This window comes from Pseudopodoces humilis, chromosome 6 (assembly GCF_049639895.1).
Source record: "Pseudopodoces humilis isolate 2021_Gansu_Grassland_sample_001 chromosome 6, ASM4963989v1, whole genome shotgun sequence".
NCBI lineage: Eukaryota > Metazoa > Chordata > Aves > Passeriformes > Paridae > Pseudopodoces > Pseudopodoces humilis.
The window spans coordinates 38,323,020-38,341,020 of NC_142205.1; the positions used below are offsets into that span (position 1 = coordinate 38,323,020).

An 18,001-nucleotide genomic window follows, 5' to 3' on the forward strand; every position below is an offset into this window, starting at 1 on the left:
AATACTTTTGAGTATTGACCATAAAGACCATATGACCATAAAGAATCACAGGGTTTTGGAAATACACCATAATGTGTTGCCTGCAGTCCAACCTCTTCTTCATCCATTCCTGCTGCACTATTTAACATAGGACAGCAGGATTTATACAGGGGCTCTATGAATCAACAACAACAAAAGAAAGCTTTCCAAAAATGAATGATCTTGGCTCAACCCTGTGGTTATTAGAATAATCCTAAAGGGGAATAAGAAAGCCAAATTTAGAGAAAAGAAAGGCTTTAGCAAACAGAGAGATAATATTAAGGGGAGATCAGAACAGAAAAGTAGAAAATAAGATAGCATGGAAACTTGAATTTGCTCTCAGCCTCAGACTTTCCCAGCTCCTTTTGATTAACCATGCCAGGGAGACAATGCTTCTGCTGCTGCTTGCTTTTCCTCTTTGAAATTCAAGCACTGGAATTCCACCCAACTGATAAATTATGTAACAGCATCAAGAATACACATTTTATTTTTTTAAGTTTAGTAATATCTCTGCCTGAATTTTGTAGTAAATGACCTTGGAGAAAATGTTTGTAGTTCATTTCTTGATCAAACAACTTGAAATATGAGCCAAAAGGACAGTGGAGCAGCATTATAAAAAACACAGAAATTATTAAGTTTTTGAACTTCACACACATCAGCTATCTAAAAAAATAAATATATATATATGAGTAATAACAGGGTTGTTAAAACAGGGTTGTTAAAAAAGCAAAGAGACCTATACAGACATTCGGTTTTTATTTTTATAAAAAAAGGTCAGATTTATTAGTGCCAATGTATGTTCATAGAAGGAAACAAAAACTAAGCTAATTTGAGTAGCAACTTACATCAAAGGTTATCAAAATAATATTTCTCGTAAGTGAAACATAATATTTATTTAAACTTGATTCTTGCAAACTAGAAGTCCTTGTTATCTGTCTATGAAGCCTTTAAAGAAAAGTTGCTACAGTCAAACAGGGTCCTGATAGAACTTGGCACATAAAGAAACAATTCCATATTCACCCATACAATACCTCTCACTCTCTGGGAGCACTCATTCATACAATACTTACATAATGCATATACATTATGACTAGAGCCATGTTCGGCCTAAAGCACATAGAATATCTCAGTTCTAAATGTTAACATATCTCTACATCAAAAGCAGGTCACTGTATTTACAGCAGATGATCTCTCTCTGCAGATGGGGCTTTTGCTTGAAGATCCTTTTGTTAGCATATGCTAAGATGCTTGAGTTGTCAGATTATTTATCAAATTAGAAGTGTATCTACAGGAAGATCTGTCTGATTGTGTGCGAGGATTCTAAGGCAATAATAGTAGTTGTTCCACAGGTATAGCACTGCCATTGCAACCCACTTTCCATCGGAGCAGTAAAGCCTTCCTTCTCCAGATGCAGCCAGGTATAGTGAGACATTCATGATCTGCAAACTGTTGGCTCAAAAGTCTAAAACTTCTTGGTTTGTTTGTTTTTTTTTAATGTTCATGGAATAGCACCATAGGAATTCACACTTCATATCAAAAAAAACCTGGGTCTGTTGTTTTGTTTTGCTTTTTTCACCATCATGGATAGTCTTACTCTTAGGAAAAGAAACTAACAAAAACCTCTTTGGGAAACTTGTCTTTTGGACACTACTGCAGCTTCATTTCAGAGTAACTGAATCAGGCAAATAGCTCATTCACAAAAAGATCCAAAGAAATAAAGCTTAGCAGTGGTTTCAAATGTACTGCTGAAAACAAATTCAGTAGGAGGACTTTCAGAGGATCCTTGACTATTTCTCTTTCTCGTGGATACAGATTTTGATCAGGACAGGTTTTCATTTCAGTCTCTTTCTATATTCAGTGCAAAATAAGAGCACATCATCAGAGATAGCTTACTTAACCAGTAAACCAAACATTTTCAGATGCTTACACCATTAAAATTCAGTCAACTGGCGATTGGTCACTAGTGATGACTGATGTAACAGTTCAGAGTTCTCAGTCATTAGTAAAACAAAATACTCTATAAGATCAGTTATGTTTCAGAAGTAGGATTTTCCAGTTTCAGAACACTGACAACCTGATATGACAGGTGAATTTGTAAAAAATACAGAACAATGCAGGAATCCATTTCATAACTTCTTTCAAGTCCTTGTACACACTGTACACAGGATTCAAAGTCAAAGCAACTAGGTAGAAGGACAGTATTTTGAGTGTGTGACCTAAAAGAGCCTCTTTTCCTCCTATACACCATACAATTGTCAGAAGGAAGAATGGTCTGCAGGGTCACTTCCCCTGAATGAAATTTATTGAATCCACACACGGCTCTAGCAAATACTGGACCATAAACAAAAGCTTTTATACTCTCCCTGCATGCCAAGTCCTTTCACAAGGTCTGCAGAGACAGTCAAGTATGGAGCCTGCACATCATCATCTTGACTATTCCACTGGGGTAGGTGATTTTATTCTTTTATTTATTTCAGTCTCTGGTCTTATAAGTCAGCATTTCAACTGAACTTATATTAAACATTTGTGCTAATAACTTCAGTTTTTAAAAAAATGACACGCCTTCCTTCCTTTTCACTGTGCGTTCTTTCTTTCTCACTCTTCTTTTCTGGCATAGAGGTTCTTGTGTTATTTTTTGGTGTGCATGCTATCTGGATATTTTATACTTCTGTATCGTATATGAAATCCTTTCTTGTTGATTGTATCATCAGTGTGAAAGTGAAGCAAAAGATATTCTCTTGCTGAATAAATTTCTTCTGGTGGCTGAAATAAATGAATGAGAAGAAAAAAATTATCTGTCCATTCTTTGTATTCATTCACTACTTTTTTTTTCCTTATGAATATTTCTCTTTTCCTGCTACACCTCATCATGTAATTCCACTGTGTCTCATACAATGCCATCTGACATCATCAGACAAAATATTCCATCTCATTGTGCTCTCAGTTATAGACTAGGAATTTTAGAGGCAGACTGAGGAAATAACCTAAACTCCTAGTTTTTCTCTAGTTTTGATGGAGCAAGAAAGTGACTGGGCAGGACCATATACAATATTCTAAATTTAGATAAATAACAGAGGCCAATACCTATCTTCTATCTTATTCTTCACAGCCTTCATGATGTCCTTTTTTACTACTGAAGCACATTGATCAGAAATATCAGCTGAATTACCAAATCCTCCTTCTAAAGTTGAGAAGGTGGTAATATGTACTAACAGACATATTTTTCCCACTCCAGTTTGGATCATTTTGATTTTTATATTCAATAGCTTTTCTACTTAATTGTGTCTATCCTGTGTGGCATCTGAAGCCACTCATTTACATCTTATCAGAACCAAACCACCACCACTGATGCTCAACCATTCCACCCCAAGCCCCCAAAAGAAGAAAATAATTCAGCTCATTTTTTTGTTCATTGCCTTTCTACTTGTAAAATACAGTAACTTGTAAAGAAAAATATTGTTTTGTGTAAATTAGTAGAGTTTAGACTCAGTTGTAGCATTTCCCTTAGAATACATCCCCTACAGCTCAAGTGGAAGCACCTTTTGTGCATCATTACTTAGTGTTCAAAAATGCACTAGAAGGATTTAAGCCAGTTTCCAGGTAACTTGTCTAAGATGTTTGATCCAGCTCAGAGGCTGAAAAAAGTGACACATAATTACTTAAGAACTCTTGTCATCTCATGTAGAGTCTTTGAAGCCTTTTATTTAGGCAAAGATTAGATGTTTGAAAGTGTGCTTGCACTGGCACACATATAAGAATTGATGAGGGCTTGTGGGATCATTGCACCAGTTTTCACAAGGCAAGCAGCCAGCAGACCAATCAAGTCTAAAATGAGAAATAGGATACAGCACTTTCAGGGTGTCATCTGGCCAATTTCCTCCATGTCTCACTGTTAAAATGTGTCAGAATACATATAGGATTTCAAGGTTTTCTTAAGGCCCATATTAATCACCCAAGTTAGGAGCACCTTTTTTCCTAAAATCAGATATAAAAGTCAATGAGTACACTATAAATACTTCCCAGATGCCCCTCACTGCAAAATGTGGCTTCTTTCCAATTCAAAGAACTTTAATGTGATAATTTTCAACACTGGTGCATTTCCTTCTATTTGAGGAAATAAAGCTGCTAAATTTTCTTTGTGTGCTGGTAAACATGCCAGCTACTTAAAGCTTAACATAACATACTTTGGTCAAAAAAATAGGTAAGAATATTTATTGAGGAAAATACTTCAATATTGTACTATAAGCCTGCAAATTTATACATTAAAAACTGAAGGAGATAATCTAGCACCTTCACTATAAGGTGTAGAAACTAAATCTCACGACTCGTACCTTCCTCTTACTCATTCTGTAGAAACAAAAAATAAAAAGGTTTATACCTAACTTACCCCAGATCCACAAAATCGACCAAGTCTCACTGCTGTCTTATCATGACCATCAAAAAGCTCCACGTAATCATAGCCACAGTCTGCCTCTTCCTCAACCTCGAAAGTCTGGAACATTAACTCAACGCGAGAGCCGCGCTCGGCCACCAGCAGCCAGTCGCAGTCTGCCTGGACCGGGTAGTTGTTATCACCAAACTGGGCGTGCGAGTACAGGTCCTTGGGCTTGAGTTCAGCTTTCAACCGACCACCACACTCTAAATGGAGGGAAAAAAGAGATGAAGAAACTCATTCAGTACAAATCTATGTTTTCTTGTCATAGATGCCCAGTCTCATTCAGGCTGAGTGCATTCTAACGCTGCAAGCAGGTCAACCAAGCTGAGAGCAAAGTACTGCACAGTACGACTGTAACCCCATTCTGAGTTTTCTTATGTAAGTTCTCTTTTATAACTAGAGAGACCTGAACATAGTTCATCATATTCAAGTGAAAGACAAAGACAGGGAGCACCAAAGGAATGTGGCTTTAGCAGTATGACAGTCTTTGGGTAGGCACTGGAAAGGTTCCTGTGGCCAGCAAGGCAGCGGCTGTAAGGGTACCCACATTTCAGTGGTGACACTTCCACAGCAGTTAATGACACCATTTGCAAGTGACAGGGAGGGATCAACTCCAGCACACATATAATCAGTGATTGAGTGCAAAACTCTTTTGTTTCACAGTAGTGTCAGCTTTAACCACAACTTAGTACCAGCTCAATACAAAACACCACCGCAAAGTTGCTACCTTGTTTGCTGTGCATTTCATGAGCAAGTCTTTCTCTGCAAAAGAGTGGGCTAGGACAAGGCTACTGCTACCAGAGAAAGTCTTGTAGCTGAAAGCTTGTTCTTGAGGCAAGCCTTCGGCAAGAGAGCCATGCCTTTTGTCAAAACCATTGTTTTAGCATAAATCTCTGCTTGTACGCAGTTGCAAAATGGATGTAGGGCTTTAGAGCTTGTTTATAACTGCTCAAAGAGTTTAGAATTTAAATATGACTTAGTTTTAGTGTATAGGTGAATAAGGTGTACAATATATAAATAAAAGTGTTACTAGAACCCAAAGAAGAACAGATGAAAATTGTACTTAAGGGAAAAAACACTTTGTTTCCAAAATGCATCATATTTCCAAATGGTGGGTGGAGGCGTTTTTACTTTACATGTACAAAGATTGCAATACAAACAGAATCATTTCATTTTGGTTTCTCATCAAGAACAAATCATGTCTCACAGCACTTGATAAAAACATCAAGTGCAAATGAGCTTGAACAAAATACCAAGACTCACAAGTTTAGATATAATTTTTCTAAATAAACAAACAGATAATTTTATCTACATTTAAAAATATGTAGTATTATTGACTGATCATTTTAGAGTAAACTAAAACAAACAGCAAGATTCAAATCTTTCTAAACTTTGGTGAAGAAACACTTTGAATTTTACTTCATGGACTCCACCCACACTAAACATGACCTATCTCACTATTACATTGTGAGGAGTCACATTTCAGCTGAGAGTTGATAATGGTAATGACCAAATCCTTGCTCTTTAAAAAGAGTGATTTTTTTTCTTAATAGAGAAATGAAGGAATAAAACCAGGAAATAAAAATTATGTAAGTAACCTGTTATGCATTGTCAATTCAATATGGAATTTTTCACTCTTAAGGACCAAATAGGAGCACATGATAAAAAATTGTCAAGAAAGATAGTTCCAACAGTTATTTCTCATTGATATTGTAATTTACTGTTTATTCTCCCTATTCTGAATTTCATTTGCTTCCTTTTTTGTTGTTGTTTTGTTTTTTGTTTTGTTTGGGTTTTTTGTTGTTGTTTTTAGGGTTTTGTTTGTTTGTTTGGGGTTGGTTTTTTTTTGTTGAGGGGAGAGGGGGTTGTTTTTGGTTTATTTCTTGTTTTTCTGGACTCTTGCCAATATTAGGAAGATCTCCCTGCCTCAGACACCAAACAGCTGCAAACAAGAAAACTTTTAATGAACTGTCTGCATTCTTTCCCTCTGCTTGTTACAGAGGACAGGAGCTTAAAGGAAAGTTGTAGCCATACAACCACAGAAAATGGCAATTCCTGTTCCCCTGCCCTTCTCTCACAGATTATAGCCTCATATTTTAGAATAGAAATTACAAGGCAAATTTTCCTTTTCTTAAGAATTAAGTTGCAGTTTCAGAAGTCTGCTTCCAGCCTGCACAAGGAGGCACTGTGCTGGGACACGTAGGCCAGGCACAGAGCAGAGCAGAGTCACGCAGCTCTACTTGCTTAGCCTTGGTACCAGAGCTAACCCATCACAGTTCCCACTGTGCAGGCACCACTGCCCTGCTGCAGGCAGGATGTATGCCTCTGACTGTAAGGAAATATGTCCAGCTTGTAAAATGATGGTGATCTGGTAGCTTCAGTGAAAGACTCTTTATAGATCAGCCAAGGCACAAAAACCCTCTCATGTTTCATGACCTTTCTGGGGGCTTTTAGGCTTCTTACGAACATAAGAACGGATCGAGCAGTAGTTTCCTGACTGTTTAACAAGCCAGACATTTGGGAAAAGCTTAAACACCATCTGAACTAATGAAACAAGATTATAAATTTGATTCAGCACTCCCATACTGAATTATTACAGCTATTCTGGAAGTAACACAGGCCTCTAAACTAAGTGACATCTGAGATATCCAAATTTGTTTGAGACATCCTCCCAGCACTGGCAGATATGAACAGGACCTACAGTAGATCTGCAACCTCCTAGAGCAGTGGCTGGAAGCCAGGCACCATAAATGAAGCTGTCCAGAAGAGAGCTAGATGCCTGAGTTAGGGCAGATAGATCACTCCCTGAGCAATGATGTTTAATGTTCTGGCAGGAGCACTTCTATGAATTCCTCTTGGATGGGTTATGCCTTTTCTGAGAGGGGAAAATATGACAGAATCTTCTAAAACTGTGTTGCACTTTCAAAACAGCATTTTATAAGTTTTGCTCCACCCAAGGAAGCTTTTCTATTCAGTTTTTTTAAACATTACTGTATTTGCTGCTACATTTTTATCCTGTTTTCTGAAATATTAAATGGAAATTTTGAAACTGGATAGCGCTTCAAGCCAAAAAGTGTCATAGAAGGGAAATCAACATCATTGACAGCCAGTGACTACTGGAATAATAAGGGGCCATTAAATCATGCAGATGCCAGGAATGCAGCAGCAGAGACAGCTCTGGGCGTAGAATCCAGCTACTCATTCACTGCTGTTGTGTTACACCAGTCCTTTCACTGAGTGAGTTCTGCCAACATGTTACAAGTGACAGGAGCAGTGTCCTCAGCACTCCCTGGATCAAACACAACCTTCTTTTGCATGCCATCAAATATTATTATTATTATTATTATTATTATTATTATTATTATTATTATTATTATATAATAATTATAAATAAATAGTAATAGTCTACTTCCATTGCACACCATCAATTATTCTTTTCTAGAAAAGATGAACTAAGGGAATACAATCCTATGCCCATACACTTGTTAGGTATCTGTTCATTCACACATGTGCCCACAGCACAAATTCTCACAGAATTCTCACAGAGCATTCGTGTTTGGCTCAAGACTGGAGGAACACACTGCAAGACCTGAGTTGTCCCTCATTCAAGCACTACCTCCAGGTACATGGCCAGTGATGAGGGTGTATCTCAGGGAGCAGTCTGTGCAACAGCAGCTGACAGAAACCAATGTCCTCTCTTAAGGATGTAAACATTGTCATTTTTTATTACATTCTTAAAATCTGGGTAGATTCTATTTTTCTCCGTTTCTCAGAAAAGCACATGCTTGTCCATGCTGTGAATGTTTTTATATTTAAGGCACATAAAACTCAGCAGATGTGAGGGAAAATTCAGCCAGTCATAACAAAATTTGCAATCTTTAGAATTTAGGGAGTATGCATCTGAACTTTATTCACATACTGACTGCTCTAATTCTGCAAACTGAAAGTGAGGACAATAAATGAGACAGCAGTTTTACAACACCTGTTCTAACAAGAGTTCTAATCTTTAACTATATACCCTGAGGCAATTAAAAATGGGTAATTATTACTTCTATTTTTTCATCTAAGGGAAAATGTTACTGTAGTAGGAAAGGCAAAACACTTCATGCTTGTAAAAGAGGATTTTCCACAAGAAAAACAAACTGAATTACAGTTATCTACTTTCACTTTCAAGGCCCAGTTCATAAAGATTTCATATCATGTTGTCTACTTTCTTTCTCTGAAAGGGAAATTAAATTACTAAAGATTTTGAATTATTCAGAAAAAATCAGAAGGAAAAAAAGACAAAATGCCAGCATTGATATACATGAGGATTTTTTTAGATCAGAATTACACATCAACTTGATGGATACTTTAGCTAATATCATATTACATTAACAGTGACTCATCACCTTGATTATTCTATTCGTAACTATTAGCTGTCATTAAACCTTATCTCCTAGCAGATATATTTATGAAATATTTTCTGAATTATTTATTGCCTGCATAAATAAGAATGAACTCTGGAAAGGAAAGACAGACATTATAACTGAAGATTAAAATAAAGGCCAAGAAACCCCAAATCCTCTTGTTTTACTTCAGGCACTGGATGTTCAGAGCTTCAGCACTAGAGGCCACTGTAAGCCAAGCAACACCGGGGGGAAAAATCTGCACGCTGAAAATGTCACAAAAACTCTCTTAATGCAATTACAAACCATTGTTTCCAACTTCAGTGACTTCTGCCAAACAAGAAAATTGAATGGTAAATATGAAGAACATTATATTCTAAAGGTCCTGTGAAAGTCTTCAATGTTGTTCTTTTCTTATTCTTTGGTTTGTCTTTCCTTTTAAGCACTACAGGAAAGAAATATCTGTTTACATGAAACCCAGGTTTTTGTTTAAGTTAGAACAGGAAAGCAATGGAAGTGCACCACATGTCCCAGTTAAGTGCTGTCATTACAGATACAGTGAAAAGATATTCAATCTTTTATGATCTCAGGTCATGAATCGTGAAGAACCTCATTTCTCATCTGACTTTGTTTCAACACCTTTTAATTTCTTACCTATGAGAGAAAAGCAGGGAAAAAGCAATATCTAAAATATTAGAGAATATTTTCTGCAATCTCTAACTTTTCCTACTGGGCTTAAGGCTTCATTAGATACAGCTGTTACTCTGTGAACTCATCCCATTCCTACAAAAAAGGGTCTGTGTATCTACCACTAAAGAACAGTGGGTAAGTTATTGGTAAAAAGCAGGTCCTGATTTCTGACCTGTAGAGTGAGTTGCTTGGAAGCCTTTTCTTTGAACTGATGCATCAGAAATGAAGCGGAGAAACATTTTGTTTCCAGTAGCAATGAGAGGATCTGGTATTTTATTGCCACATAAGCGTCCCAGGATTGGCGATTTTTCACTTTCACCATCAAACACTTCCAAGTGGTCATAAGCACATTCTTGATGTTGTTCTATTTCAAATTCATTGAATGTCTAGGGAAAAAAAAAAGTAAAATTACCCACTGTGGGTTGTATTTACACAGTACATACATACATACATATATATATATAAATATGCTTTAGAATACAAGGATGCAGTTAAAATGACAGATTTAACATTACTGCCTGTACAAGCCTGTAGATTTGAACAACATTGATCTTGAGAAAGTGGAATAAAAGTTAAGACTGAACTTCAAGAGTGCATCATCCTTCATACAGAAAGGCATTAGAATCTTTATAACCAACTACTACTTATAAGAGAATATTAAATCTAGAATACTGCTGCCTTTCTGCTGAATTTGAACTGTTTTTAGGATTATTCCAAATTTCACAGAGCATTCAAAACAGCAGAAAGTCAGAAATTATTGCTTCCATGCAGAGTTGAGAATTGATTGAAACATCTGCAAAACATAATGGCTCCCCCCACCCTTTTTTAAAACCTACATCACACTGCAACTAAAGCCTCTGAGAATGACTTTTCCACATGAGGTTTATGCATTAGTTATATTTTCTAATCTATTATCTAGAAATCTATTCTTTTATTACAACTTAAGGATGTTTTAGGTTCCATCCTTCATGCTAAGGTCACATTTTTGCTAGCAAAAACATTGTGAAAAATAATAAAATTGTGTTAATTGGTCATTAGAACAAACTTCAGGCATTTCCAAAAAGTGTATGCCATGCCTAACAGGGACTGTTAACATACATACAACCTGCATTTCAGATCTGGAAGAGACTAGAAGGATGTAAACAAACTTATTTCAAGGGGACATCTAAGATTTTTCAGATAAGACTTTTTTGACCAGGGCTAAATTTCAACAACAACATTGAAGCTTAATATCTGGTAATTTCCCCTCATGTAGACACTGTGAAAGCAGTATACATCTTTGTGAATTTTGTATAGAACAACTTACAATTTAAGGTGAAATTCAAAGTCTATTTTGTTCAACAAAATAGCATAAAAATACCAAGTACACATGATTTCATAAATAACCATACAGATGTTTATAAAAATAAAACAAAACAGAAAGGCCCAAACAAAACCCCATAACCCAAACAGAAAAGGATTAAGAAACACTAATTAAAAAGAATAAAACTGAGCTATTAAATACTGAGCAAATATCACTATTAAGCATTCTCTCTGGTACACCATGACAAACCTGACCTACCAAATCCTTTGTGGAACACAGAGTGTGAAAGGCAATGGTAATTTATATTAAGAGCTGACCTAAAGAATATGATAAAGAGCTAAGGCAAAGTTTTTTCCTGGAGAACTTCAATATTTAGAATAACACTTGTTTTTTGTGAAGAGCTGCATGATGCAGTGGATGCAGATCCATCCCACTGTAAAAGTCTGAGGTTTACATTAAGGGACTGAAACTGCAGCGGCAATGAAAGCAGCTGTACTGCAGTTGCTCCTACTGCTCTTAAATTGTGGTCAGCCATCCTACTTTTATGATGCCAACTATGTGTTGTCATTTATACCCAAATAAAATCCAATGGATTAAGAAAACCTCAGAAAGCTGAGAGACTAACTCTCAGTAAGGGAGTTCATTAAACACAGTATTGAGTAAAGCCAGCCTGGAATCAGTGGGAGCAATAGGATGATCCAAAGGCAGCCTGCAGAAATTAGTTTTCTTTTAGAAGAAAATTTTATCTGTTTTGTTCACTTCTCAACAGCATGAAAAGAAAACCCAACAAAACCAACACTCTCCAGGTAGCATATCTCACTATGAAGTATAGGACACACTAATTATTTTTAATATTTAGCTTCTTACTGGGATTCCTAAGACTGCAGAAGCACAGGTGTATGTTTCATTGTGTCCCTCAAACATGACCAGAAAAAGTCCTAAATCTGTTGTGGGTATAGCAGTCGTTTCTAGCAATTCCAAAGAGAATGCAAGGAACTTGCTTTTTACAGGAAAATCAGATCTTAATATGCATAATTTTTTCAAATCTCAAAATGCCTGATATTTTAAAATATCCAAACACTCTAGTTTTTAAAAATCAGCCAGTTCCTTGCAGGTTTGAAAGAGGAGAACTAACACAAACTTCCCTTAAACATAACTAAATAGTTGTTGCCAACAGAGTTCACAAATGATCTAACAAAGTTGGTAGTATAATTAAATCACACCCTCTCTTCCTGGGACAAATACTTTTGAATTCCTACCTTACCATGACTATTTTAATCCCATGTGATTTGTCTCCTTAGTGGGAATGGTGTTCAGAGAGGTTACATACAGCTTCTGACCATCCAGCCCTTTCTATCTACACCACTCCACCGAGTAGATGTGTTGGTGGCACTTAGGGACAGCTGCCTGGATGGGACACCTAAGTCTCTCTCTTGGAAACATCCGGCTGATTAGCTCATGAAAATCAGTCTCTCTACTACGTACATTTTCAAAGCCACCTTTATCTACATGTTTCATTTAAAAGTTCTGAAGTGCATATCCTTTCTTCCATAGGCTTCTTAATTGCACCAAATACTTGAATTTAGCCTGTGCAGGAAGAGGCTTTTCAATGATTAGCAGAGTGAGGGCAATCACAACAAAAGATTAGTTTCTATAGGCACATGCCTCTCAAAAGAGAAAGTACAGCCTCACAACTCATGTGGTTTGTTACCATGAAGTAACCAATTCTCTTCTTGTTCAATTTGAGGAAGAAAACTAAGAAAAGTAAACTTAAATACAGCATGAAAGAAAAAATAATGATCCATTGTGGAATTATGGTATTAATATTATTCATATGGGACCTTGTTGTACTACACAACTTAAAGATATTATACACACATCATTTAGCAATTGACCCTAGTGGCTTGCACAGAAGAGAAGATCTCAGACTATAAATCTTGGAGATACTGTTGAAAATTCTATCTAGTAAAATTCTGTCAATTTTTCCAATTCCATTGTCAAAAACCAATTTTAAAAGAACTTTTCTTTGCAAAGGAGATCATGAAAAATTTCACTGAAGATATCTGAATGTTGGAATTTTGCCTGATGTGGGTATAAGTATTGGAAAAACTTCTACAGTAACATGCTGTATATACCTGGCTGGCTTTACTTTATTCACCCAGTATGAAGAATACTTTCTCAGAAGTAGCAGTATGAAGGCTGCCTGAATTAGCAACGTATTTTTCACCCTTGGAATGGACAGAGCATGCACACCACTCATTCTCCACCACCACCATCCCCTCCAGTACAGTTCAACTGTTTAACTTTTGGTGGGCAGGGATCAATACACAATCCCACAGCAGCACCAGTAACAGGAGTGGTTTAGCCCCAGGGAGCAGCCAAGCCCCACACAGCTGCTTGCTCACTGCCCCATCAGTAGGCTGGGGAGAGAACTGGAAGTGTGAAAGATAGAAAACTTGTGGGCTAAGATAAAGACATTTTAATAGGTAAAGCAAAAGCTGTACCCACAAGTAAAGCAAAACAAGGAATGAATTCACTGCTTCCAATGGGCAGGCAGGTGTTCAGCCATCACACAGGCCCCATCACATGTAAGGGGTACTTGGGAAGACAAGCACCATCACTCCAAATACCATCCCCTTTCTCCTCCTTCCCCCGGTTTGATATCCTGAGCATGATGGCATATAGTCTGGAATATCCCTGTGGTCAGCTGGGGTCACCTGTCCTGGCTGTCTCCCCCCAGTCTCCCATATACCCCAACTTCCTTGCCAGCAGAAAAAGACTTGGTTCTGTGTAAGCCCTGCTTACCAATAACAAAAACTTCTCTGTATTATCAACACTGTTCAGCACAAATCCAAAACACGGGCCCCTACCAGCCACTGTGAATAAAATTAGCTCTATCCCAGCCAAACTCAAGACAAGGGGTTAGGGTTTGGCAAAGGTCAGTAGTTATGAGATTGCAATATACCTTTCATCCCTGCAAGAGTATTGGCTATTGCTTTTACCTCTGAAACAGAGACATCTCTCTCCTTAACTTTATTTGCTCCAAAACAGTTTAAAAATCAATTTATGAAGTTTAAATATATGTATTTGTTGTGGCTGACCTGCAAGTAAACTGCTGAAGAAATACTGTGGCTGAGCTGAAAGCAAAAATCCCATGGACAGGACTGTGCCTCATACAGAGGCTACATAACCTCAGTAAACCTGCAAAGCTATCCAAGCTCTGGTAGGCCTGTCTTTGGACACCAGCACTGTCCTCAGCCAGCTGGACACAAAATTCACAAATCTACTGTGGGCTGCTCTTCTACTTATGTTAGAATTTGAGGCCACTTTTAAATGAGAAATCCAGATTCTCAGGGCTTTTGTATCATTTTTCCTAAACAAAAACAAAAACAAAAACCAAAGCAAAACAAAAAACCCACCAAAACCAAACAAACAAAAAAAAAAACAACCAAAAAAGTCCAAAACCACAAAACCAGGAAAACATGTACACATATGGACAGTTCATAACTCAAAATTTTGATTTTTCTATATATTGGAATTTGTGTAAACGGCCTCTGCCACATTTTCCAAAACTCTGCATACATTTTATGAGTTGCAACAATGGTACAGTAAAGTCTGACAGGAGGAAAGTGTTCCTCCTGCCTTTGCTGTACAGAGTACTTCCAATCACCATAAACTTAAATCACAGCTCTATGATATTGAGTAGTCCCCGCTGGCCAGAAATGGACAGGAGTCAGCAAGTTTTTTAAAATAGTTTTCCTCTGGGATGCAAACTGACAGCAAAGTTTAGTAACAGTTTTGTATCATTGAGCAGTCATTTGAGAAGCTGATTTGATGGAAGAAAAGCTCAAAGGGAAGGGAAGGCAGAGACTCACCAGTTTGACCCTCTGTCCAGGGGTGGCACTGATTTCCCACGTGCACTCCTTCCTGCTGGGATACTTGTCAGGCCAGTTGGGACTCGTGATGATGCCATTGGGACTGTGGATCTTCTGCTCACACTCAGCTGTGCCAACAGTGATAGCATCAGTTAGTCTGCACTCAGAGGTAGTCAAAAAGTACTGTTTTTGTCAGGGCAGCCACTAAGTGGAAAGGATTTTTAGGAAGATAGGTAAGCATGCTTTTCCCCTCAGTCCTGTGTTTTAGAGCATTAACTCAGCATGTTTCTTTATGGATTATTGTGAAACATACACTGTTTACAATGTATGGCTTTTATTTCAGAAAAAAAATCTTATACAGGAATAAACATAAGATAAATATTAAAAATAAATCAAGTATTTTCCCATTCCCCCCATTCTACATACAAGTAAGTGTGTAAATCCATATGAAAAATCTCACTACACCAACTTGAAAGGAAATTTCTTGGACAATTATTTTTCTCTTCTTGGTAATTTTTACTGCAGCTACAAAGCAATCAATTTGTAAAGCACAGTTTCTAGGTATACATATATACAACTCAAGAATAGCTAAGACTAAACTGTGAATATCTACAAAGAACAACTTAGTCACTGACTTTGGAACTAAACCACTAGTACCCAGAACTAAAAGAAGGCATTTTTGTATTTGGTTTTAACAATCTCAAATTGTTCTCTATATATCAGAGAATTATTTGAAAATAAAACATTAGAGTAGGCATGCAGCATTCCAAAACCAGTGAAAATGCAAATTATTCTCAAAGGGCATGTCTTTACTCTGAGATTAAATCCATGCTAGAAAACATTAAGACATTACAGCAGCTCACATGATATTGCACAGTTGAGGTTCATTTGTAGAGAATTGAAATTCTACTTAAGTCACAAAGCCTATTGTTTCCTTGAAGGTAGCCACAAGTTGAGAGAGCCAAGAGGAATAGAGATTCACAGGGCTTTGATTGCGACTTAGATTGTCTGAATATGTTGCCTAGAACAAACCCAGAAAGGGTTGATATGGTTCCAACCTGTCTGTGGGGATACTAATTGCTTCTGATAGCAGCAAATCATGACTTTACCAGGCTTCTCTCCAGAAACTCTACCCCTGCCTTAGATAAATACTTTATCAGAGCTTTAAATAATCTACACTTCACAGAACTATTGAAAGTAGCACTCTGTGCCAATGATGGCAAGTTTTCCAAATTTCATTCCTGTGGACCTCAAACTCAGCCCACACAAATGCTGGGGATGGAGAGGATGGGAAAGGGGAGGGATGTTGTAGTGCTTCAACCCAAATGTCTAAAATCCCATTCCCAAGAACTTCTTTCCTTTATTTTGTTTGAAAGGAGAGCTGCAGAAAGCTTTCTGCAAGACAGCTGTGTAACCAACCACTCCAATGCCTTTCTACTCACCTTCCTTGCAGTCATGTTTGTTTTCGTGGAGCACAAATCCATTCCGGCACTGGCAGACGTAGCTCCCTACCGTGTTAATGCACTCATGCTGGCAGCCACCATTGTCCTTTGAACACTCATCCTTGTCTACAAAACACACAACAAGCTCAGGTGAGCACACAGGGCCAGCAGACCCTGCTACCAAGAGGAGCACGGAGCCTGAGGCCAAGCAGAATGAGCTACAGCACAGTCACTCTTCCCAGTAAGGCACTTTTGTGGTGCCTCAGTTCTAGTCACTCTTTGCTCAGCCTGCAGCTTTGCACTGTGGCACAAAGAGTCTGTCTCATCTTTCTAGGAAATGAGCATTGGTTCCTGAGGGAGAAGAACACTAGTAAAACAAACAAGCTAGAACAAAGGAGGAAAGATATTCACCAGCTTTGACTCTTTCAAGTGGCCTAGCTGGTAAAAGTTTCATAAATATCCAGTTTTGTTTTATTAAACAATGGTAGTGTAGTTTATGGACAACACAAATTATTCCAGCTTTGTACAAATTCCACAATTTAATGGTGATATCTTGAACATATAAAATACTTCAACTTCTACACATTAAACATGTAAGAAGAGAAAGATTTCACATAACTTTTTCTAATAAGCTGGGCCTTTTTTCCCTCAGCAGAGTGACAGTGTGCTTTTAATGAATCTGGACATTACAGAACATCACAAAAAGAAAAACATGTCAATGAAAGGAAAAAAGAGAAATTGGCATTAGTTACTTCAAGAGCTACAGTATAGCATGCAGTACTGTTTATTAACATATAATCCTTCAAAAGAGCTTTTAGTGTGTTAGAAATAAAGCAGAGAGTAGTGGAGGAAATATGACCTGCATTAAACAGCTACAAATTCATTGCATGGACAAAAGCCAAACTAGATTAACAAGCTGTCATTGCAGCAAGAGGCCTCAGCTGCCACGCTTCTATGTCATTCAGCTGTTCTTGTTTTAGGTGAGGCTGGTCCCTTTAAAAGAGGCAGACTGCTCCTGACACGTATATACACATATACATGTGTATATATGTATATACATGTGTATATATGTATATACATGTATACGTATACACATATGCATATATGTGTGCACATGCATATAACTATAAATGGACACACACACACAGATGTATACATTCTTAGATATAAAAATATATGCATATAAATATATATAAACACACACATATTAAATCTCCCCTGTATTTTACTAAATGTGCCATTTCAATGGGCCAAAGTGAGGGGGAAAAAGAGTAAAGGAATTTTGGTCATCCCAGAGGTCTGGTTGCTGCAGGTTGGAATGCAGAACATTTACACCCTTCAGTCTTATTTACCTTGGAAAGCAGCAGTTAACATTATCTCCAAACAGGGCAACATGATATTTCAGACTTCAGCAGGTACAGCAAGAATTTGTACAGATTAGAAACCACTATGGATAATTCAAGTCTCTTTTCATTGTCTTACTCATGCATTTTTTTCCCCCGCCCTTACTGATGCTCATATTCAGTAACACAATTAAGGAAGTTTGCATTGTAATTGCATACAAGTCATCTTCCTCTGCCAAAATGTATTCAGCACTTGACCCATTGACTTGCAGGTCTCTCCATAAAAATCAGCCTCTACTTAAAATACAAGATGATACCGTGCATTCATAGGTAAATTCTGCAAGTCAGATCCAAGCATCCACTGCATTTTGTACTGTAAATCTCAAATCTGTTTGCATTAAAACTTTTTGGAAGCTTTCTGCACATATGAATGGATCTGAAGGTAAAGAAACAGTTGAAAACATAGATACCTCTTGGAACCATCCATTCAAAGAGATACTACTTGTC

At 37.4% G+C, this 18,001-nt stretch overlaps 1 protein-coding gene across 2 annotated transcripts in view; it reads right to left on the minus strand.

Moving 5' to 3' along the window:
• Positions 1–752: 752 nt before the first annotated feature.
• The window catches only part of TLL1 (tolloid like 1), a 127,244-nt gene continuing 109,995 nt past the window's right edge, over positions 753–18,001 (minus strand). The window contains exons 17-21 of one of the 2 annotated variants that reach the window (XM_088056879.1): positions 16,152–16,277; positions 14,710–14,837; positions 9,704–9,917; positions 4,406–4,656; positions 753–2,781 (exon numbers count right to left, since the gene is read on the minus strand). In XM_088056879.1, the coding sequence (XP_087913005.1) occupies positions 2,647–2,781; positions 4,406–4,656; positions 9,704–9,917; positions 14,710–14,837; positions 16,152–16,277 (854 nt within the window). In that variant the 3' untranslated portion in view covers positions 753–2,646. Of the gene's footprint in view, positions 2,782–4,396; positions 4,657–9,703; positions 9,918–14,709; positions 14,838–16,151; positions 16,278–18,001 lie in introns of both variants that reach the window. The other variant, XM_088056880.1, reaches the window with a different exon arrangement.